The sequence below is a fragment of the Embiotoca jacksoni genome, unplaced genomic scaffold (assembly GCF_022577435.1).
Source record: "Embiotoca jacksoni isolate LCO1_2020_lvr unplaced genomic scaffold, fEmbJac1.0.p SCAF_80, whole genome shotgun sequence".
NCBI classification, from domain to species: domain Eukaryota; kingdom Metazoa; phylum Chordata; class Actinopteri; family Embiotocidae; genus Embiotoca; species Embiotoca jacksoni.
In genome coordinates, this window is record NW_027185437.1 from 814,048 (window position 1) to 839,537 (window position 25,490).

Genomic DNA, 25,490 nt, shown 5'->3' on the forward strand with positions numbered 1-25,490 from the left:
GGGTTCCCGTGTTGGTGACAGGGTTCCCGTGTTGGTGACAGTGTTCCACTGGTGGTGACAGTGTTCCTGTGTTGATGACAGTGTTCCCGTTTTGGTGACAGTGTCCCTGTTTTAGTGACAGTGTTCCTGTGTTGGTGACAGGGTTCCTGTGTTGATGACAGTGTTCCCGTTTTGGTGACAGTGTCCCTGTTTTAGTGACAGTGTTCCTGTGTTGGTGACAGGGTTCCTGTGTTGATGACAGTGTTCCCGTTTTGGTGACAGTGTCCCTGTTTTAGTGACAGTGTTCCTGTGTTGATGACAGTGTTCCTGTGTTGATGACAGTGTTCCTGTTTTAGTGACAGTGTTCCTGTGTTGATGACAGTGTCCCTGTTTTAGTGACAGTGTTCCTGTGTTGGTGACAGGGTTCCTGTGTTGATGACAGTGTTCCCGTTTTGGTGACAGTGTCCCTGTTTTAGTGACAGTGTTCCTGTGTTGATGACAGTGTTCCTGTGTTGATGACAGTGTCCCTGTTTTAGTGACAGTGTTCCTGTGTTGATGACAGTGTCCCTGTTTTAGTGACAGTGTTCCTGTGTTGATGACAGTGTCCCTGTTTTAGTGACAGTGTTCCTGTGTTGGTGACAGGGTTCCTGTGTTGATGACAGTGTCCCTGTTTTAGTGACAGTGTTCCTGTGTTGATGACAGTGTTCCTGTGTTGATGACAGTGTCCCTGTTTTAGTGACAGTGTTCCTGTGTTGGTGACAGGGTTCCTGTGTTGATGACAGTGTTCCCGTTTTGGTGACAGTGTCCCTGTTTTAGTGACAGTGTTCCTGTGTTGATGACAGTGTTCCTGTGTTGATGACAGTGTTCCTGTTTTAGTGACAGTGTTCCTGTGTTGATGACAGTGTCACTGTTTTAGTGACAGTGTTCCTGTGTTGATGACAGTGTTCCTGTGTTGATGACAGTGTTCCTGTTTTAGTGACAGTGTTCCTGTGTTGATGACAGTGTCCCTGTTTTAGTGACAGTGTTCCTGTGTTGGTGACAGGGTTCCTGTGTTGATGACAGTGTTCCCGTTTTGGTGACAGTGTCCCTGTTTTAGTGACAGTGTTCCTGTGTTGATGACAGTGTCCCTGTTTTAGTGACAGTGTTCCTGTGTTGATGACAGTGTTCCTGTGTTGATGACAGTGTCCCTGTTTTAGTGACAGTGTTCCTGTGTTGATGACAGTGTCCCTGTTTTAGTGACAGTGTTCCTGTGTTGATGACAGTGTTCCTGTGTTGATGACAGTGTCCCTGTTTTAGTGACAGTGTTCCTGTGTTGATGACAGTGTCCCTGTTTTAGTGACAGTGTTCCTGTGTTGGTGACAGTGTTCCTGTGTTGATGACAGTGTCCCTGTTTTAGTGACAGTGTTCCTGTGTTGATGACAGTGTTCCTGTTTTAGTGACAGTGTTCCATTCTCAGTCAGCTGCTTCCAGGATATCCTGGTTGGTCACTATTTTTTTCAGAGAAATGATCAGCTGCGGAATCTGAACCCTGATCTGTTCCTGACGGCAGGTGGAGCTGCTAAAGTGAAACATGGCTTTGCAGAACAGCAACCACAGAACACACCTGTTCAGGTAAAGAAGAGGTCGACACAGTGAGAGCTGAAGTCTGATGATTTATTAGAAGCAGTTTCCATGTGAACAATATTTATCTGACAGGAGGAATCGTCACTCTGCTGCACTTCACTCACACACAACTCACAACTCACACTCTCTGACACCAAAACACTGCAGAGGTCAGAGGGAGGTGTTGACTCCTCTGGGAGGAGAACTCTGGTTCCAAAGAACAAGTTCTTTAAAAACAGACATCGAATATTTGATTATCAGTGCCGTCTGTGTGTGTGTGTGTGTGTGTGTGTGTGTGTGTGTGTAGTGTGTGAGTGTGTCCTCCCCTCCGATCGTCTCTGCTCCACAAAATAAACATTAAAGGCAGTTTTTCCACATCATCTCCTCATTAATAATTCATACATTATGTACACTGATCTATTGGTCTGTAGCTCTATTTACATTCTGTCTATTCACAAACATACAGAGGAGTTAGAGTCACATGAGGTCACGTGACCTCAGAAGTCGTGACCTAGTCTCTCCACTACAGTCTCATCGCCTTGCATCTGTTGGACATGTATGTGCTTCTTCAAACATCAGGCCGTGTGTGTGTAGACACGTCAGAGCGTCTCCGTGGAGATGGATCAGGACTCCAGCAGGAGACAGTCCTCGTTCTCGCTGACAGGAAGCATCAGCTGCTGCTCGTAGTAAAGACTCTTAGCGTAGTTGATCTCCTGAGAGATCTTTATGGCCAGAATCTCCGTCTTCACATGGACCTGAGGACAGGGGGACATCAGAGACATCATGGACATCATGGACACCAGACACCAGAGACATCAGATACATCAGGGACACCAGAGAGATCAGGGACACCAGAGAGATCAGGGACACCAGAGATACCAGAGTAAGTTCCTGTAAACCAATGAAAACTCACCATGGGTTTCTGGTGGGAGGGGCCAGGGATGGCCAAACCGCTGCTGGTGTTCTCAGCCTTCTTGGTGAGCTGCACATACACTTTCCCATGATCCTTAGAGACCAGACAGTGGTAGAGGTCATCGTACTTGACCTCCAGGAAGATGGCCTCTCGGTCCACGTAGTCTCCCGGCTTCAGGAAGTAGACCACTTTGGAGGAGATGAGGACGCAGTAGCTGTCGATGGTCTCCACGGCGATGAAGCTGGAAACAGACAGTCAGCCCTGAGAGTGATAGAGCTGCAGGTAACCAGGTAACCAGGACACACAATGAACTGAGAGACACTCACAACTCAGAGTGGATGTTGTCGGTGAGGTGGAACAGCTGCTCCTGACCATCAGCCTGCGTGGACGAATACCGAGGTAGCAAACCCTGAGGACCCTTACAGCAACGAGGCTTCCTGACCCGCTGCACACTGAGCCTGGACACACACACACACACACACACACACACACACACACACACACACACACACACACACACACACACATCATGTCACCAACACTGTCACACATATACATGTATATATATATATATATATATATATACACTCACACTGCTCCAAAAAATAAAGGGAGCACTTAAACAACACATCCTAGATCTCAATGAATGAAATATTCCATTTAAAATCTTGATTCATTACATAGTGGAATGTGTTGAGAACAAAATAACATCAGAATGATCAATGGAAATCAGAATCATTATCCATGGAGGTCTGGATTCAGAATCATACTCCAAATAAAAGTGGAAAAATCAGATCACAGGCTGATCCAACTTCTGTGGAGATTCCTGAAGACAAGTCCAAATGAGTCCCAGTAGTGTGTGTGTCCTCCACGTGCCTGTATCACTCCCTACAACGCCTGGGCATGCTCCTGATGAGACCACGGATGTTCTCCTGAGGGATCTCCTCCCAGACCCGGATCAAAGCATCGGTCCACTCCCGGACAGTCTGCGGTGGACGTGGCGTCGGAGGACGGAACGAGACGCGATGTCCCGGATGTGCTGGATTGGATTCAGGTCTGGGGGACGGGCGGGCCGGTCCGTAGCATCGACGCCTTCATCGTGCAGGAACTGCTGACACACTCCAGCCACATGAGGCCGAGCATTGTCCTGCATCAGAAGAACCCAGGACCCGCTGCACCAGCAGATGGTCTTCAACGGGTCTGAGGATCTCATCCTGGGACCTGATGGCAGTCAGGGTACCTCTGGCTAGCACACGGAGGGCTGCGCTGCCCTCTGAAGAAACGCCTCCCCAGACCGTCGCCGACCCGCCGCCGACCCGGTCCCGCTGGAGGACGTTGCAGGCAGCAGAACGTTCTCCACGGCGTCTCCAGACTCCGTCACGTCTGTCACATGTGCTCAGTGGGAACCTGCTCTCATCCGTGAAGACCACAGGGCGCCGACGGAGAAGCTGCCGATCTCGGTGTTCTCCGGTAAAGTCCGGTCGCCCCGCACGGTGTTGGGCTGTGAGCACAGACCCCACTTGTGGACGTCGGGTCCTCGTACCGCCCTCATGGAGTCTGTTTCTGACAGTTTGAGCAGAAACATGCACATTAGTGGCCTGCTGGAGGTCATTTTGTAGGGCTCTGGCAGCGCTCCTCCTGCTCCTCCTTGCACAAAGGAGCAGATAGCGGTCCCGCTGCCGGGTTGTTGTCCTCCTACGGCCCCCTCCACGTCTCCTGGTGGACCGGCCCGTCTCCCGGTATGTCCTCCTGTCTTGATAATTGCCTCATTTCCACCTGTTTGTTCCATTTGTACAACAGCAGGTGAAACTGATCCTCAATCAGTGTTGATCCGAACTGGACAGCTTGATTTCACAGAAGTGGGATTGATTGGAGTTACATTGAGTTGTTTAAGTGGTCCCTTTATTTTTTGCAGCAGTGTATTTATATATATATATATATATATATATATATATATATATATACAGTATATAGGTTATATATAGATATATACACATATATATGTGTGTATATCTATATATATATAGATATGTATATATCTATATATATATATATATATATAGCAGGTCACGCTAGATGGAGCCCACCTGTGGTTACTAAGACTCGCCATGTCCCGGACCGTCTGGGCTGTCTCCGAGGCGAAGTCCAGAGCTCCGGCCACCGGTTTGGTTACCGTGCCGACCAGCCCTTTCCCGAGGCCTGAGAAGAAGCCGCTGACTCCGCCCTCGGTCTTCACCCCCTCCACCGTGGAGGTGATGATGCTCGTCATGCCTCCGATGATACCTGAGGAGGGAAGAAGGGGGGTCAGTGAGGTGTCCGGTAATCCACCGACCAAAGGTTAATCCAGTTGGGAGCTGTCACAGTAGAGGATTATGGGATGGATGATCATGGACTGCACTTTAATCTATACCGACTGATGGCTGCTCATGTCCATTAAATCAGCCTGACCAGAGGGGGCGGAGCTAAACATATAGTTTCATTTTATTACATAAACACTTTAGGTCACACCGAACATGTGATATAAAACTAATCATGTTGGCAGAGATCCTGCAGACATAGGAAGTGAAGGTGTTAGGAGTGTAGGCAGGAAGTGAAGGTGTTAGGAGTGTAGACAGGAAGTGAAGGTGTTAGGAGTGTAGACAGGAAGTGAAGGTGTTAGGAGTGCAGACAGGAAGTGAAGGTGTTAGGAGTGTAGACAGGAAGTGAAGGTGTTAGGAGTGTAGGCAGGAAGTGAAGGTGTTAGGAGTGTAGACAGGAAGTGAAGGTGTTAGGAGTGTAGACAGGAAGTGAAGGTGTTAGGAGTGCAGACAGGAAGTGAAGGTGTTAGGAGTGCAGACAGGAAGTGAAGGTCTTAGGAGTGTAGACAGGAAGTGAAGGTGTTAGGAGTGTAGGCAGGAAGTGAAGGTGTTAGGAGTGTAGACAGGAAGTGAAGGTGTTAGGAGTGTAGACAGGAAGTGAAGGTCTTAGGAGTGTAGACAGGAAGTGAAGGTGTTAGGAGTGTAGGCAGGAAGTGAAGGTGTTAGGAGTGTAGACAGGAAGTGAAGGTCTTAGGAGTGTAGGCAGGAAGTGAAGGTGTTAGGAGTGTAGACAGGAAGTGAAGGTGTTAGGAGTGCAGACAGGAAGTGAAGGTCTTAGGAGTGTAGACAGGAAGTGAAGGTGTTAGGAGTGTAGGCAGGAAGTGAAGGTGTTAGGAGTGTAGACAGGAAGTGAAGGTGTTAGGAGTGTAGACAGGAAGTGAAGGTCTTAGGAGTGTAGACAGGAAGTGAAGGTGTTAGGAGTGCAGACAGGAAGTGAAGGTGTTAGGAGTGCAGACAGGAAGTGAAGGTGTTAGGAGTGTAGACAGGAAGTGAAGGTGTTAGGAGTGCAGACAGGAAGTGAAGGTGTTAGGAGTGTAGGCAGGAAGTGAAGATGTTAGGAGTGTAGACAGGAAGTGAAGGTGTTAGGAGTGCAGACAGGAAGTGAAGGTGTTAGGAGTGTAGACAGGAAGTGAAGGTCTTAGGAGTGTAGACAGGAAGTGAAGGTGTTAGGAGTGTAGACAGGAAGTGAAGGTGTTAGGAGTGCAGACAGGAAGTGAAGGTGTTAGGAGTGTAGACAGGAAGTGAAGGTGTTAGGAGTGCAGACAGGAAGTGAAGGTGTTAGGAGTGTAGACAGGAAGTGAAGGAGGGCAGACAGGAAGTTAAAGTGTTAGGAGTGCGGAGAGGAAGTGGAGATGTTAGGAGTGCAGACAGGAAGTGGAGGTGTTAGGACTGCAGACAGGAGGTGGATGTGTTAGGAGTGTAGACAGGAAGTGAAGGTGTTAGGAGTGCAGACAGGAAGTGAAGGTGTTAGGACTGCAGACAGGAGGTGAAGGTGTTAGGAGTGTACACAGGAAGTGAAGGAGGGCAGACAGGAAGTTAAAGTGTTAGGAGTGCGGAGAGGAAGTGGAGATGTTAGGAGTGTAGACAGGAAGTGGAGGTGTTAGGAGTGCAGACAGGAAGTGAAGTGTGTCTGTGTGGTACCATGAGCTAGTCCGTGGATCCCAGCCACCAGATGTTCCCCGCTGGTGGCGCCGTGGTAACGGATGTATTCTCTCTCACTCTGGTGACGGTTGTCCATTGTCTTCCCCAAACCGTCCGACAGAGTGCCTGCAAACTGACGGAGGAGCGCACAACGTTACACAACGTTACACAATGTTAACACGTTACACAACGTTAACACATTACACAACGTTACACAACGTTAACACATTACACAACGTTACACAACGTTAACACGTTACACAACGTTACACAACGTTACACAACGTTACACAACGTTAACACGTTACACAACGTTAACACATTACACAACGTTACACAACGTTAACACGTTACACAACGTTACACAACGTTAACACGTTACACAACGTTAACACATTACACAACGTTACACAACGTTAACACGTTACACAACGTTAACACATTACACAACGTTACACAACGTTAACACGTTACACAACGTTACACAACGTTAACACGTTACACAACGTTACACAACGTTAACACGTTACACAACGTTAACACATTACACAACGTTACACAACGTTACACAACGTTAACACGTTACACAACGTTAACACGTTACACAACGTTAACACATTACACAACGTTACACAACGTTAACACATTACACAACGTTAACACATTACACAACGTTACACAACGTTAACACGTTACACAACGTTAACACATTACACAACGTTACACAACGTTACACGTTACACAATGTTAACACGTTACACAACGTTAACACATTACACAACGTTACACAACGTTACACAACGTGAACACATTACACAACGTTACACGTTACACAACGTTAACACGTTACACAACGTTACACAACGTTAACACGTTACACAACGTTAACACGTTAACACGTTACACAACGTTAACACATTACACAACGTTCCACAACGTTCCACAACGTTAACACGTTACACAACGTTACACAACGTTACACAACGTTAACACGTTACACAACGTTAACACATTACACAACGTTACACAACGTTACACAACGTTAACACGTTACACAACGTTACACAACGTTAACACGTTACACAACGTTAACACATTACACGTTACACAACGTTACACGTTACACAACGTTACACAACGTTAACACGGTACACAACGTTAACACATTACACAACGTTATACAACGTTACACAACGTGAACACATTACACAACGTTACACGTTACACAACGTTAACACGTTACACAACGTTACACAACGTTACACAACGTTAACACGTTACACAACGTTACACAACGTTACACGTTAACACGTTACACAACATTACACAACGTTACACAACGTTAACATGTTACACATTACACAACGTTACACAACGTTAACATGTTACACATTACACAACGTTAACATGTTACACAACGTTACACAACGTTACACAACGTTAACACGTTACACAACGTTAACACGTTACACAACATTACACAACGTTAAACGTTACACAACGTAAAACGTAACACAACGTTACACAACGTTAACACGTTACACAACGTTAACACGTTACACAACGTTACACAACATTAACACGTTACACAACGTTACACAACGTTAACACGTTACACAACGTTAACACGTTACACGTTACACAACGTTAACACGTTACACAACGTTAACACGTTACACGTTACACAACATTACACGTTATACAACGTTAACACGTTACACAACGTTAACACGTTACACAACGTTACACAACGTTTCACGTTACACAACGTTACACAACATTAACACGTTACACAACGTTAACAACGTTACACAACGTTTCACGTTACACAACGTTACACAACGTTAACACAACGTTACACAACGTTAACAACGTTACACAATGTTAACAGAACGTTAACACAACGTTAACACAAATTTAACAATACGTTAACACAACGTTAACACAACGTTACACAACGTTAACACATTACACAACGTTACACAACGTTACACAACGTTAACACGTTACACAACGTTAACACGTTACACGTTACACAACGTTAACACGTTACACAACGTTAACACGTTACACAACGTTAACACGTTACACAACGTTACACAACATTACACGTTATACAACGTTAACACGTTACACAATGTTAACACGTTACACAACGTTACACAACGTTTCACGTTACACAACGTTACACAACGTTAACACAACGTTACACAACGTTACACAACGTTACACAACGTTAACACGTTACACAACGTTAACACGTTACACATTACACAACGTTAACACGTTACACAACGTTACACAACGTTAACACATTACACAACGTTAACACGTTACACAACGTTACACAACATTACACAACGTAAAACGTAACAACGTTACACAACGTTAACACATTACACAACATTAACACGTTACACAACGTTACACGTTACACAACGTTACACAACATTGCACAACGTTATACAACGTTAACACAACGTTACAGAACGTTAACACGTTTCACGTTAAGCAATGTTAACACGTTAAACAACGTTACACAACGTTACACGTTACACAACGTTAACACGTTACACAACATTACACAACGTTATACAACGTTAACACAACGTTACAGAACGCTAACACGTTTCACAACGTTAAGCAATGTTAACGTTAAACAACGTTACACGTTACACGTTACACAACGTTAACACAACGTTAACACAAATTTAACAATACGTTAACACAACGTTACCGCTAACACAACGTTAATACTTTACACAAGGTTACACAACATTATACATTACACAACATTACACAACGTTATACAACGTTACAGAACGTTAACACGTTACACAACGTTGAGCAATGTTAACACGTTAAACAACGTTACACAACGTTACACAATGTTACACAACGTTAACACAACGTTAGCACGTTACACAATGTTAGGCAATGTTAACACTTTACACAAATGGACACTAACAGGAACACCTATACTATTTAACACAATGTAAAACAGCAGATATAAACACAATCTGTGACAGCAGTGTGAGCACAATGCATCAGAGGAAAACTACACAGTATACACAACAAGTGAGCGCACACACACACACACACACACACACACACACACACACACACACACACACACACACACACACACACACACACAGCGTACCTTGGCAGCAGAGTTGGACACCCCGTGGGTCACGTTGCGTATGAGCCCGCCCACGTTGCCGTACTTGATGAGCTCGGACACGCCCTCTGTGACGTCATTCAGGAGGCCCATAGGGTTCCCCAGGAAGTCCACAGAGCCCAGGATCTGAGCCGCCTGGCTCATGAGCTCCTGGAAACAGGAAACAGGAAGCAGCAGACTGGTCACATGACCTAGCTCTCGGTGAGACATCAGCTGCTGGAGATTATTGATCTTCGCTAATGAAACATTTACAGAGTGAACAATACTGTGGGTATTTGATTTAAATCAGAGCACTCTGACTCCGCCCACATGACTCATTACCAGTGAGTAGATATGAGTAGCAGCTGTTTAACCTTGTTACACCAACTTCCCAAATGCAGACAGCACTGGCTGCTGCAGCTCATCCACACTTACAGGCACAAACTTCAGTCAGCTGAGCCTGTGTGAAGACAGTGGGCCAATGAGGAGATGGACCAATGAGGAGATGGACAAATGAGGAGATGGGCCAATGAGGAGATGGACAAATGAGGAGATGGGCCAATGAGGAGATGGACCAATGAGGAGATGGACCAATGAGGAGATGGACAAATGAGGAGATGGGCCAATGAGGAGATGGACCAATGAGGAGATGGACAAATGAGGAGATGGGCCAATGAGGAGATGGACCAATGAGGAGATGGACCAGTGAGGAGATGGACCAATGAAGAGATGGACAAATGAGGAGATGGGCCAATGAGGAGATGGACCAATGAGGAGGAGGTCTACAGGAGAAGGGAGGAAATCTACAGGAGGAGGGAGGAAGTCTACAGGAGGGGGAGGAAGTCTACAGGAGGAGGGATGAGGTCTACAAGACGGGGGAGGAGGCCTACAGGAGGACGGAGGAGGTCTACAGGAGGGGGGAGGAAATCAACAGGAGGAGGGAGGAAGTCTACAGGAGGGGGAGGAAGTCTACAGGAGGAGGGATGAGGTCTACAAGACGGGGGAGGAGGTCTGCAGGAGGGGGGAGGAAGTCTACAGGAGGAAGGAGGAGGTCTACAGGAGGGGGAAGGAAGTCTTCAGGAGGAGGGAGGAAATCTACAGGAGGAGGGAGGAAGTCTACAGGAGGGGGGAGGAAGTCTACAGGAGGAAGGAGGAGGTCTACAGGAGGGGGGAGGAAGTCTACAGGAGGAGGTCTACAGGAGGGGGAGGAGGTCTACAGGAGGAGGGAGGAAGTCTACAGGAGGGGGGAGGAGGTTTACAGGAGGAGGTCTACAGGAGGGGGGAGGAAGTCTACAGGAGGAGGGAGGAGGTCTACAAGATGGGGGAGGAGGTCTACAGGAGGGGGGAGGAAGTCTACAGGAGGAAGGAGGAGGTATACAGGAGGAGGTCTACAGGAGGGGGAGGAAGTATACAGGAGGAGGGAGGAGGTCTCCAGGAGGGGGGAGGAAGTCTACAGGAGGGGGGAGGAAGTCTACAGGAGGGGGAAGGAAGTCTACAGGAGGAGGTCTACAGGAGGGGGGAGGAAGTCTACAGGAGGAGGGGGAAGTCTACAGGAGGGGGAGGAGGTATTCAGGAGGGGGGAGGAGATCTGCAGGAGGAGGAAGGAGGTCTACAGGAGGACGGAGGAGGTCTACAGGAGGAGGGAGGAGGTCTACAGGAGGGGGGAGGAAGTCTACAGGAGGAGGGAGGTCTACAGGAGTGGGGAGTAGGTCTACAGGAGGGGGGAGGAAATCTACAGGAGGAGGGAGGAAGTCTACAGGAGGGGGGAGGAGGACTACAGGAGGGGGGAGGAAGTCTACAGGAAGAGGTCTACAGGAGGAGGGAGGAGGTCTACAGGAGGGGGGAGGAAGTCTACAGGAGGAGGGAGGAGGTCTACAGGAGGAGGGAGAAGGTCTACAGGAGGGGGGAGGAGGTCTACAGGAGGGGGGAGGAGGTCTACAGGAGGAGGGAGGAAGTCTACAGGAGGGGGGAAGAAGTCTACAGGAGGAGGGAGGAAGTCTAAAGGAGGGGGGAGGAGGTCTACAGGAGGAGGGAGGAGGTCTACAGGAGGGGGAGGAAGTCTACAGGAGGAAGGAGGAAGTCTACAGGAGGAGGGAGGAAGTCTACAGAAGGAGGAAGGAGGTACAGGAGCACCATGTTTTTTTAAGTTCTATTAACCTGCAGCTGTTTAACAGAAGATATGAGTGAGGTCGTTCACTCATGTTCCTTCCTCCAGTGTCACACTTTAACAGGACATGTAGTCCTTGACGGCACGGACGTCCCTGTGGACAGACGGACGGCCGTACCTCTCTGAAGTGCTTGAGGACGTCGTTGAGGATGATGTCCTGGCTCTCGTAGGGATGGACGCGGGTGAACGGGTACATGTTGATGACGGCGTCCTCAAAGCGAACCAGAGGGAAACCCAGCGTCCCTTTCAGAGCCTGAGGAGACGGACAGGAGGGGACAAAGACATCATGTGGGGACAGGAAGCTGTAACACCGTCCTGACTCATCACACACACACAATTTGTGATCCTGTCTACCTGTGTGTGAGGTGAGGTGTGGCGCCCCCTGCAGGCTGAGTTAGTTTACCTTGAGATCAGGAGGCAGCTTGTGGGAGGTGAAGACGCTGAGTTTGACCTGTGGCAGGCTGATCTTCAGGTTCTCAAAGTAGTAACGTTTAGGAGGTCCTCCGGCCTCAGGGGGGCGCTCATGGACACTCTCATCCAGCTTCTCCAGCTCTGAGTCACACACACACACGTCATATTTAATATTCAACATTTAACAAGTCATACTTAATATTCGACATTTAATATTTAACGTCATATTTAATATTCAATATTTAACATGGCATATTTAATATTCAACATTTAATATTTAACATGTCATATTTAATATTCGACATTCAATATTTAACATGTCATATTTAATATTTGACATTTAATATTTAACGTCATATTTAATATTCAATATTTAACATGGCATATTTAATATTCAACATTTAATATTTAACATGTCATATTTAATATTCGACATTTAATATTTAACACGTCATATTTAATATTTAACATTTAATATTTAGTCTGCTCGTAGAACCACACACACACACACACACACACACACATTAACAGTGATGTCACACACACCAGCTTCCGTCTGTCCGTATCCGAAGAAGCTGAGCAGCTTCAGCAGCAGCTTCTCCTCAATGATGACGGTGAAGCGCTGAGCTGTTACCATGAGGTGCTGGAACACATCATCATCTTCATCAATATTATAATTATTATCATCATCATCTTCATAAATAGAATCATCATCATCATTATTATAATTACCATCATCATCTTCAATAAAATAATTATTACCATCATCATCTTTATCATCATCATCATCATCATCACTCACCTTGAACAGGTCGGTGAGCATGAGGCTGCTGGGAACTTTGACTGAGTTCACCTGGAGGGCGGGGCCACTGTCACTAACACTGCTGTCACTGGAGGGCGGAGTCACACAGAGCACCACGGGCTGGGTGGTCCCCAGCAGCTGGTTGTCCACCTGAAACCACAACAGGACACAGTGAGGGGACACAGAGGACAGACAGGAGGACTGAGATCACCATCACCTGGACTGCCCCTTCATGTCCCACCATCACCTGGACTGGCCCTTCATGTCCCATCATCACCTGCAGTGTCCCTTCATGTCCCATCATCACCTGGACTGTCCCTTCATGTCCCATCATCACCTGGACTGTCCCTTCATGTCCCACCATCACCTGGACTGTCCCTTCATGTCCCACTGTCACTTGGACTGTCCCTTCATGTCCCACCATCACCTGGACTGTCCCTTGATGTCCCACCATCACCTGGACTGTCCCTTCATGTCCCATTATATCCCTTCATGTCCCACCGTCACTTGGACTGTCCCTTCATGTCCCACCATCACCTGGACTGTCCCTTCATGTCCCATCATGTCCCACCATCACCTGCTCACCTGGATGTTTTGGATGCTGAGCTCCAACACCTGGTTAGCAGCCGTGTGGGTGAAGTGGACATCGATGCCAGACAAGGTGGTGAAGACGAGCTCCTCAGGACACTTATTGACCAGAGACACACCCAGACCCTCCTCCAGGTTCACCAGCACCTGGACAGGGACACACAGAGGACATGAGAGGACAGAAACATTTTACTGGACTCTACAGAATGTCCCCATGAATGTGAGACAGACGGCTCCATTTACCTCCAGCTCCTGCTCAGCGTCCGTCTTCTTCACGTCCTCTTTGCTGCGGTCCGTCTCTGTGCTGCGAACCGTCCTCCTCTGGTTGAAGTCACTGATCTGGAAACAGGGACAAGACAGAGAGATGTCACAGAGAGGACACATCGGGGACACGTCATGTTCAACATGTCTCTACTGTCCTTGTCAGGTGTCTTTGTCTCACCTGCAGGACTCGTGTGGGTCCGTCTGGCAGCACCTGGACCGACAGGACTCCAGAACCAGGTCTCATCTTCTGGTTGATGAACTGCTGCTCTGGTCCGGGCTCCATCAGTCCAGAATCTGGACCCAGGACCACCTCTGCTCCATCATACAGGCCCGAGACACCGCCCTTCACCTGCAGACGGACAGGAGAATGAAGACTCAGGACGGTCTGGCACATCCAGGACTCAGAGTTCCCAGAAATGAGACTGGTTCTGGTACCTGAACCACCAGCCGGGGGAGACCGCAGGTCAGCATGCCGCTGCTGAAGTACCACGTCTGGGTGGTGCTGCGGCGCGAGTCGGGTCTCCTCAGCATCAGAGGCTCAAAGCTGGAGGACAGACGGGAACAGAGACACCTGTTAGACCCGGTCCACCACAAAGACACCTGTCAGACCCGGTCCGCTACACACCTGTTGTCACTGACAGCTGCCAGACCCGCGATGTCCAGAACCAGGGACGAGTCCAGGGGGCGGGGCTGAGCCGGCTTGTTCTGAGGTGGAGACGAGCCTTCGTGACAGAGCATACCGGACCCGGTCATCCTCCACAGCTGGGAGCGCTTCCCTGGCTCCTACACACACCACAGACACACAACACACAGTTACACAACACAGTTACACAACACACCAGACACACAACACAGTTACACAACACACCACACAGTTACACAACACACCACAGACACACAACAGTTACACAAAACACCACAGACACACAACACAGTTACACAACACACCACAGACACACAACAGTTACACAAAACACCACAGACACACAACACAGTTACACAACACACCACAGACACACAACAGTTACACAAAACACCACAGACACACAACAGTTACACATCACACCACAGACACACAACACAGTTACACAACACAACACAGTTACACAACACAGACACACAACACAGTTACACAACACACCACAGACACACCACACACACACACACACACACACAACACAACAGTTACACAACACAACAGACACACCACACAGTTACACAACACAACACAGACACACCACACAACACAGACACACAACACAACAGACACACAACAGTTACACAACACACCACAGACACACAACAGACACACCACACAGTTACACAACACACCACAGACACACAACAGTTACACAACACAACAGACACACAACACAGACCCACAACAGTTACACAACACAACAGACACACCACACACTTACACAACACAGACACACAAAAGATACACAACACAACACAGACACAACAGTTACACATCACACCACAGACACACAACACAGTTACACAACACCACAGACACACAACAGTTACACATCACACCACAGACACACAACACAGTTACACAACACAACACAGTTACACAACACAGACACACAACACAGTTACACAACACACCACAGACACACCACACACACACACACACACACACAACACAACAGTTACACAACACAACAGACACACCACACAGTTACACAACACAACACAGACACACCACACAACACAGACACACAACACAACAGACACACAACAGTTACACAACACACCACAGACACACAACAGACACACCACACAGTTACACAACACACCACAGACACACAACAGTTACACACCACACAGTTACACAACACACCACAGACCCACAACAGTTACACAACACAACAGACACACCACACACTTACACAACACAGACACACAAAAGATACACAACACAACACAGACACAACAGTTACACATCACACCACAGACACACAACAGTTACACAACACAGTTACACAACACAACACAGACACACAACACAGTTACACAACACAGACACACAACACAGTTACGCAACACAACAGACACACCACACAGTTACACACCACACAGAAGCCCAGTTACGCAACAAGAAGATTGCTGCACGGTGACTATCTGCCGCCCTCTAGTGGACAGAGTGGTATTACAGTGAATCAGCTCTGAAAGATTTTTATTGAACTGATCTATGAAACATTATTTTTTTACCCTCTGAATGATTTATAATTTTTTACAGCAGCAGCCTTTGTAGCACTCAGATGAATGTGTGCAGTGAGTTTTATTATTGTGTATATTCAGTGTATCAGAATGGAACCAGAACCTTCTTCTTCAGGATGACCCTCTGAGTCTTGGTGTCCACATCCAGAACCAGTTCAGCGCAGCTCACCGCCTGTTTCTTCCCGACCGGTCTCCTGCCAGCGTTCCTGCAGAGACACAGTGATTCTGTTAACCGTCGGACCTCTGACCCGGTTCTGGTGTAAGCTGTTGGTTCTGCCGGGGTCCGTACAGGGAGAAGGTGTGTGTGGCTGCGATGTAGATGAAGTTCTCGTAGTACAGCTTGTTGTACTCTCTGAAGAAGTTCATGTCGGCGGTGACCTCGGATGACCCCGCCCCCTTCACGGTGAGGGTGAGGTAGGGGGGCAGCGTGGGCTCATCACAGGCGTAGTCCAGAACCGAGCTCGCCTTCACCTCCGTGTGCAGCCGCATGTCAGCAACACCGTGCTGCCAGAACTGGAGCGGAACCTGGAGACCCAAAAGTAAAGGCTGTCAGAACCACTCTGCTCTACTGGTTCTGTTCTACTGGTTCTGTTTTACTGGTTCTGTCCTCATGTCTCCTCCTTCATCTTTTGTTTACACTCCATCAGACAGCTGACAGATAAAACATCCTCTCTGTCCAATAACAGCACTGCATCAGAGGGTTGGGTGGGAGTGGGCGGGACTTGACCTGCAGATCAGGAAGTGATCAGGTCACATGTCCTTGTTCTGACCTCAGAGATGTTGTTGATGCGGAACGGAGGAGGCAGCTGGTCGGTGTCGGAGAAGGTGATCTGATAGGTGGCTCCCTTCAGGGCAATCTCCGTCCTCAGGAAGAAACATGTCCCCAGAGTGTCCCTGTCCACAGACACGCCCAATCAGAACCTCCCAAATACAACACAGGACTGTCAACAGCCAATAAACACAAAGAGGACGCGGTGCGGAGACGGGTCAGCTGTGGATACATGGAGGATGCACAGGGAGCAGAGGGACAGACAGTGTGTGTAGGTGGTGGACAGTGTCCGTCCCGCACCTCATGTTGACGTGGAAGGATTTGGGCTTGTTGACCTCGAAGCCTCCCGACCAGGTGCAGTTGGACGTGTCCATGAGACGGACACACAGCAGTTGGTCGTAGTCGTTCCTCGGCCAGTGGAAGACGACACTGGAGCCTGGCAGGGTGGAGATGTACCCCTCAGGGTTGGACGTCCCCTGGAGACAGTGGGGGAGACGGGAGGGAGACAGGGGGGTAGACAGGAACTCATGACTGACTGCTGGAGGGGGCGGAGCCTTAGAGGACAACTTCTCAAACTAAAGTGTCTCCGTGTTACTGAATCACCGACTGAGAGACAGAGAAAGTCAACATGGACAGAATGTCCTCTAACCAGGACCATTGCAGATGGAACTTCAGGGGGACGGAGGGGGACAGGGTGGGAAATACGGGTACAGGGGGGACGAGGAGGGAGAGAGGGGGACAGGAGGGGACGGGGGGAGAGGGAAGGACAGGGGGAGGAAAGTGGGGAGGGTGGACAAGAAACAAAGAACCACTCTTCATACTGATCTGTGATGTGATCTGTTTTAACCTCTGACTGATCCTGACCAGAGTGTGTCCTTCAGAGTGTGTCTACCAGAGTGTGTCCTCCACAGTGTGTCCTCCACAGTGTCCTAAATGGTTATTTCTCACCTTTCCTCGGGCAAACTCCCTCTGAGCGAACGCCAGCTTGCGGGTGGAGCGGTTGTCCAGCAGGTAGCGGGGGGCAAAGGTCACGATGTGAGTGTCCCTATAGCGTCCTTTCCCTTTACGCACACTGATACCTGAGAGGACAAAGCGGGGAACAATGAGCGCCTGCGACAGGAGGTCAGGTGACCTGGTAACATCATCATCATCATCATCAGATCAGCTGATTTAATTTATCTTCCTCTTTACGTTCAACTGAAAACACCTCAAAGTGGACCTGAACCTGAACCAGGACCTGGACCGGTACTGGGACCTGAACCTGAACCAGGACCTGGACCGGTACTGGGACCTGGACCTGGACCTGGACCGAGAGCAGGATCTGGACCTGGATCTGGACCGGTACCAGGACCAGCACCTGGACCTGAACCGAGAGCAGGACCTGTACCTGGATCTAGATCTGGACCAGGACCTGGACCAGTACCGGGACCTGGACGGGACCAGGTCTGATCCACCTGAGCCCCCCCTCTCACCGATGTTGTAGATGAGGCCCGGTCGGTTCCCATGCTGGATCACCTTCACCGCTCGGACTCCGCTGCCTCCGTCCAGAGAGAAACCTTGACACCAGCCGGGGACTCCGTCAGGATGGATCCCCTTACCGATCCGCATCGTACACCTGGAACCAGGACAGGAGAATCAATGAAGGTCTCTGCTGAGAGGACGTCAGGACAGGAGACAGGACAACAGTGGAGGACACAGAGGACACACTCACATGGCCGGCTGCTCCTTGTCGGTGTAGCAGAACAGTAACGGACTGAGACTCCGGGCCAACTCGTGTTCCTCAAACTGACCTGCGGCATCTGACTTCCCGTTGTCCTGACGGAAGATCAGCGGCAGACCTGAGGACGGAGACGGGGACGGAGATGGTTAGAGAGGGGGACGGAGACAGGGACAGAGATGGTTAGAGAGGAACAGAGACGGGTACAGAGACAGTTAGAGAGTGGGGTGGAGACAGGTTAGAGAGGGGGACGGAGACGGGGACAGAGACGGTTAGAGAGGAACAGAGACGGGTACAGAGACAGTTAGAGAGTGGGGTGGAGACAGGTTAGAGAGGGGGACGGAGACGGGGACAGAGACGGTTAGAGAGGGGGATGGAGACAGGTTAGAGAGGGGGACAGAGACGGTTAGAGAGGGGGACAGAGACAGTCTTGTCTACCGGTCTTGTTGATGAGCCAGTAGGGGGCGGAGATGAGGATCTTCAGAGCTCCCTGAGCTCGGAGGACGATGCGGATGGTGAGACAGAGGAGACGTTTGTTGGTGTCGTACAGCCTCATGCGGACTACGTAGTTCTGAGTGCCGGGAGGAATCAGCAGCTCTTTACACACTGGGAAGCTCTCCAGGAGGACTCCTGAGGGACCAGGAGAACCAGGGACACAATTAATATCAGGGGAACCAGGGACTGTTAATATCAGGAGAACCAGGGACACAGTTAATATCAGGAGAACCAGGGACACAATTAATATCAGGAGAACCAGGGACACAATTGATATCAGGGGAACCAGGGACTGTTAATATCAGGAGAACCAGGGACACAATTAATATCAGGAGAACCAGGGACACAATTCAGGAGAACTGGAAAACCAGGAACAAAGTTAATACCAGTGAAGAACTGGGGATTCCTTCTGGAACCAGACCAGGAGGTTTGGTGGTCAGGCTTTAGCTCATGAGGCCCGGTCCGGCTCAGCCCGCAAGAGCAACATGGAGCAGCCCCCGTGTTGACCCACCACCCGCAGGGACAAGCCTCGGGGTCGGGTGCAATGCAGTCTGGGCGAGCCAATTGCCGGCGGCCGGCAAGCCCAAACGTGTAGTGAGTGTAAACTGGGAACGTCTGGCTGAGGAACCTGTCCGGGAGGTCTTCAACTCTCACCTGCAGAAGAGCTTCTCACGCATCCCGAGGGAGGTTGGGGCCATGGGGTCCGAGTGGACAATGTTCAAAGCCTCTATTGTGGACGCGGCCGCTAAGAGTTGTGGTCAGAAGGTCATCGGTGCCAGTTGTGGCGGCAACCCGAGAACCTGGTGGTGGACGCCGGGGGGGAGGGGAGCCGTCAAGCTGAAGAAGGAGGCCTTTCGGGTCTGGATGGACTGCTGACTCGGACATCGTCGGTAAAACAGGCACTGTACCGGACCGCGTGAGTGAAGATGAGCTGAGCCGGAAGGAGAAGCTTTCCATTCACCGGTCATCACCGGTGGTTCTGGGTCGTCACCGGAAGAACGAGGTCTCGGCTACAAGCGGTTGAAATGAGTTTCCTCCGTAGGGCTCAGATCAGATTGGATCAGAAGCTCTGACATCAGGAGGGATCTCAGAGTGGAGACGCTACTCCTTCATGTTGAAAGGAGTCAGCTGAGGAGGTTCAGCATCTGATCAGAATCTTCCAGGGCGCCTCCTACTGGCAGGAGACCAGAACACGTGAAGGGATTCTATCTCCCAGCTGGTCTGGGAACACCTCAGTAACCTCCAGGAGGAACTGGAAGATGTTGCGGGGGAGGGGACACTGTTAATACCAGGAGAACCAGGGACACCGTTAATACCAGGAGAACCAGGGACACCGTTAATACCAGGAACATGTTTACTGACAACAAGGCACATTTCCAGAACCGAACGCGGCCGGTGACTGACCCAGCTCCATGTTCTGCGAGGTGTCGGCGGCGTGCAGCACAGCTTCCTTCCCCGGCTTCAGCGCACCTCTGATGGAGGTCCCCTTGATGTAGAAGCTGAGGTCACAGGGCAGCAGGTTGGCCAGCACCATGGTGGGCAGCAAGTACACCGTGTGTCCCGGCTGACGGTAGATCTGCTTTGCACTGCCAGAAACCTGCCTCTTGGCGGGCTGCTGGTCCGGGTAGTTCTCCTTCTTGATGACCACACAGAACCTGGAGGTGAAGAGGAACCAGGTGAGTATTACCAGATGTACTGAGGACATAAAACACGACGTCCGATTGGCTGAACCTACCTGAAGTTACGCTTGACGCTGTCGTCAAAGTCGGCCGACTGACACTCCCTCTTGCTGCTGCTGATGGCTCCGGGCCGCTCCACGCTGGTCCAGTGGATCGGAACCTTACAGAAGAACAGGCCCAGACCTTTGGGCCGGGCCTGCAGCCGCCACGACGTCAGGTGGAGTGGGACGGCCAGGGCCCGGCCCGGCAGGATGGGAGGCAGCACCACCGGTTCTGTTGGCACAGAGACGCAGATGGTTTCATCCAAAATACACAAGGTCACATCTGACCGTCTCAAATAATAAAAAATAACATGAAGCAGAATATACAACATGAAATATGATAACTACGTCATCAAACAACACAAGGTCACGTGACCATCTTCAATAAAAACAAAAAGTCTAATAAAAAAAGATATAATATGATAACTACATGTCATCAAATAAGACAAATACATATAAATTCAAATTAAATACCCTTAGACCAGACAGGGTAATAGTGGATAGACAAAATATAATAGAAACATTTGAAGGACATTTAAATACATTCATAAATTATATAAATTTGGATGATAATACAATTTCATATAATTCTATACAGGTATTCTTTTTCCAATTTAAAAAATACAAATATTATATTAAGATAATGTTATAAACTAAATTAGATTAAATTCAGTCAAACAAAAGACATTAAAATAAAGACTTAAGGTCAAATATATAACATACAATAATGAAGAGAAATGAAGTGAACATGTATGACGTGGCGTTCACATGTCTAAAACAGAACACAGAGCAACGTCTTACTGTCGGGGGCCGAGGGGCTGTCCAGTCGGACCTCCATGGGAACATCCAGCCGGTTCTTCACCATGAGGGCGGAGCGGACCGTGATCACCTTCCTGGCGCTGCCCTCCATGGTGATGGAGAACACCACCCGGACCGGAGGCAGCGCAGAGAACTGAAGGACACAAACACAACACGGTTATTAGGTTATTAATGAAAAACATATTTTATGAAACCTGGAGGAGGAAGCAGCACAGTCAAACAAGAACCAACAGGATCTGAACCACGGGGCGGATCCAACCATCATCTATCAGTGATGTCATCATCCATCAGTGATGTCATCGTTGGTTTGTGAACGTTATGAATCCTCCAGTTCAGATTCTGTCCGTCACCATCTTTGTTAGTTCGGAGCGGTTTGGAGCAGGAAGTGACCATATTTGGACGAGCTGGGGGAGGAGCCAGCGGTGGATCTGACCGATCTGATTGGAAACCTGAGGATACTACGTCCTGCCCACCAATAGCTGTAACCTGACTGCACCACAGGCCTGTCAATCAAACAGACACGCCCCCAAAAACAGGTCTTCTTGAATCTTCTTTTCTGATGAATGAGGGATTATTTTCAGATGGACCTCCAGAAAACTAATAAGAAGGAGTGACTTTAGCTAACAACACCGAGATAACTGATGGACACATTTTATTCACTTTGGATTTGATGAGAGAAGTTGAATGGGAGTCAATGGAGCCGGAGGCTTTTTGGAGCCGACCTCTAGTGGCACTCGCTGGTATTGCAGCTGAAGACACTTCTGCATCGGAACCATTTTACAGACCTGAAGCTACGAACTCTTTTGTAAACCGTTTGTGTTTTATATAGTTTTATAAACAGTCTGTGTGGATTAGGGATTTATTTATTTATTTATTGCATCATCAGTGAAGTTGAACAGTCAGTGGTGTCCTGGTGATGCAGTGATTCACCATCACTGTTCAAAGGTTTATAAAATGTTAGTGGTTGACAGGTCGCAGTAATCCTCATAGTCTTAGAGGGGACAACCAGAGGGACAGAGTCTCAGATGGGACAACCAGAGGGACAGCTAAGGACAGGTGTCCACATGTGTGGTGTCCTGCAGTAGATGTAGAAAGAAGACTCACGTAAACATGAGGGTGGATGATGTTGGTCCTGCTGATGGGGCTGCCGACCTGCCGACAGAACGGGACAGAAGACGTGAGACGTCAAAGACAACCTGAATGTCCCCGTCATGAGTGGAGGTCAGAGGCGTCCTCACCGTGTTGGATGAGTTGTTCCTGTCAGGAGCGGCGTAACGGAAAAACACGCCCACTTTGTCCACCGACACCGGCTTGACCTGCTCCCAGCCACAGACCCGGACCAGCAGCTGGTGCAGCTTCAGCTCATGTGTGTGTCTGAGGGCGACACCAAGGGACACGGACACATCATACATGATGAGGAAACAGAGTCATGGTTCAGAATCATGGACAAGAGTCAGAACGGTACCGGTGCCGGAGTTTCTCCCGGGCCTCAAACTCAAAGGGGATCTCCTCGCCGGGCAGGACCTCCCTCCACTGGACCACACTGTGGGTGTCATCAGCGCCGGGACCGTGGACCTCTGAGATGGAGTCTGCACTGCTGCTGTGAGACAGCGCCACCCTGTGGGGAACGTGTGAAGACATCATTCTGACATCAGTCTCTAAACCACAAAGGGTCAAAACACGGCCCGAGGACCGGAACCGGCCGGTGGACAGTCTGGATCAGTCATGCAGCGTCTTCATAGGAGAACAAAGGAGAACTGATGTTTGTAAAATCTGATGTTTGTTGTGAACTGATGTTTGTGAAGTGATATTTGTGAACTGATGTTTGTTGTAAACTGGTATTTGTTGTAAAGTGATGTTTGTTGTGAACTGATGTTTGTTGTAAACAGATGTTTGTAAACTGATGTTTGTTGTGAAGTGATGTTTGTAAACTGATGTTTGTTGTGAACTGATGTTTGTTGTAAAGTGATGTTTGTAAACTGATGTTTGTTGTAAACTGATGTTTGTTGTAAAGTGATGTTTGTAAACTGATGTTTGTTGTGAACTGATGTTTGTGAACTGATGTTTGTTGTAAACTGATGTTTGTGAACTGATGTTTGTTGTGAACTGATGTTTGTTGTAAACTGATGTTTGTAAACTGATGTTTGTAAACATGTTTGTTGTGAAGTGATGTTAGTAAACTGATGTTTGTTGTGAACTGATGTTTGTTGTAAACTGATGTTTGTAAACATGTTTGTTGTGAAGTGATGTTTGTAAACTGATGTTTGTTGTAAACTGATGTTTGTAAACTGATGTTTGTAAACATGTTTGTTGTGAAGTGATGTTAGTAAACTGATGTTTGTTGTGAACTGATGTTTGTTGTAAACTGATGTTTGTAAACTGATGTTTGTAAACATGTTTGTTGTGAAGTGATGTTTGTAAACTGATGTTTGTTGTAAACTGATGTTTTTTGTGAACTGATGTTTGTAAACTGATGTTTGTTGTGAAGTGACGTTTGTAAACTGATGTTTGTTGTGAACTGATGTTTGTGAAATGATGTTTGTTGTGAACTGACGTTTGTTGTGAACTGATGTTTGTAAACTGACGATTGTAAACTGACGTTTGTAAATTGATGTTTGTTGTGAACTGAACTGTCCCCGATGCTCCAATGGAGCCTTGGACTCTCCACAGCAGGTGGTGCTTCCTGATTCTGTTTTACATCTTACAGTCTGGACTACACATGTTCCTCCACACTGGACCGATGGAGGTGGGCATGGCTGCACCTACCTGGTGGGCGTCGTGGTCAGAGTGGCGAACCACATGGTGCATCCTGTGTGGTTACGGAGAGCGTACGGCACGAAGGGCTGCCTCCTCTTGGACAGCTTCACGTCTGCTGGGACAGGGACGAAGTCAGTCAGAGACAGGATGGGAGTTCTAACTGAGGAGTGATGTAAAGCAGCCAAAGCAAAGGTGCATTCACAATCCTTCATCCTCCTCTGAACAGGAATGAACCTCAGTGATCAAAAACTGATGTGAGCAGACTGCTGTGATTCAAACAACCCTTCAACTGATGGACAAACTCAACCAACAGCAGGACCAGGACCAGGGCCAGGTGGACCAGGACCACGTCTGTATTACAGTAAAGTAGTGTAGTATAGTGTAGTAGTGTAGTGTAGTAGTGTATTATAGTAGTGTAGTATAGTATAGTAGTATAAAGTAGTAGTTCAGTGTAGTAGTATAGTGTAGTATAGCAGTGTAACAGTATAGTAGTGTAGTAGTAGTATGGTAGTCTAGTAGTATAGAGTAGTAGTATAGTGTAGTAGTATAGAGTAGTATAGTACTGTAGTAGTATAGAGTAGTATAGTAGTGTTGTAGTAGTATAGTGTAGTAGTATAGAGTAGTAGTATAGTGTAGTAGTATAGTGTAGTATAGTAGTCTAGCAGTATATAGTAGTAGTATATAGTAGTATAGTGTAGTAGAAGAGTGTAGTATAGTAGTGTAGTAGTATAGAGTAGTAGTATAGTGTAGTAGAAGAGTGTAGGATAGTAGTGTAGTAGTATAGAGTAGTAGTATAGAATAGTAGTATAGTGTAGTATAGTAGTCTAGTAGTAGCTAGTAGTATACTACTAGCTACTACTAGAGCATAGTAGTATAGAGTAGTAGTATAGTGTAGTAGTATAGAGTAGTAGTATAGTGTAGTAGCATAGAATAGTAGTGCAGTGTAGTAGTATAGTGTAGTATAGTAGTGTGCAATCATACATCAGTCTGCTTCATCATCACAACAGTCTACGATCATCATTGGAGAACACAATAAAGTTTAACTGAAATCAGCTGCAGGCCATGCAGTGAACAAACACACTAAACATGCTGCTCAGGAG

At 48.1% G+C, this 25,490-nt stretch overlaps 1 protein-coding gene across 1 annotated transcript in view; it reads right to left on the bottom strand.

Moving 5' to 3' along the window:
* Positions 1 to 1,618: 1,618 nt before the first annotated feature.
* Positions 1,619 to 25,490, bottom strand: part of vps13d (vacuolar protein sorting 13 homolog D) — a 64,038-nt gene continuing 40,166 nt past the window's right edge. Inside the window, 30 exon segments of the mRNA XM_069139272.1 lie at positions 1,619 to 2,336; positions 2,495 to 2,735; positions 2,821 to 2,952; positions 4,582 to 4,777; positions 6,493 to 6,625; positions 9,656 to 9,823; positions 11,938 to 12,072; positions 12,223 to 12,371; positions 12,777 to 12,873; positions 13,033 to 13,182; positions 13,618 to 13,767; positions 13,864 to 13,959; positions 14,063 to 14,233; positions 14,320 to 14,428; positions 14,510 to 14,667; positions 16,217 to 16,319; positions 16,403 to 16,638; positions 16,884 to 17,007; positions 17,183 to 17,358; positions 17,831 to 17,961; positions 18,355 to 18,497; positions 18,594 to 18,720; positions 19,038 to 19,229; positions 20,499 to 20,749; positions 20,830 to 21,046; positions 21,616 to 21,766; positions 22,738 to 22,785; positions 22,872 to 23,007; positions 23,099 to 23,251; positions 24,400 to 24,502. Coding sequence (XP_068995373.1) covers positions 2,205 to 2,336; positions 2,495 to 2,735; positions 2,821 to 2,952; positions 4,582 to 4,777; positions 6,493 to 6,625; positions 9,656 to 9,823; positions 11,938 to 12,072; positions 12,223 to 12,371; positions 12,777 to 12,873; positions 13,033 to 13,182; positions 13,618 to 13,767; positions 13,864 to 13,959; positions 14,063 to 14,233; positions 14,320 to 14,428; positions 14,510 to 14,667; positions 16,217 to 16,319; positions 16,403 to 16,638; positions 16,884 to 17,007; positions 17,183 to 17,358; positions 17,831 to 17,961; positions 18,355 to 18,497; positions 18,594 to 18,720; positions 19,038 to 19,229; positions 20,499 to 20,749; positions 20,830 to 21,046; positions 21,616 to 21,766; positions 22,738 to 22,785; positions 22,872 to 23,007; positions 23,099 to 23,251; positions 24,400 to 24,502 — 4,508 coding nt within the window. The 3' untranslated portion in view covers positions 1,619 to 2,204.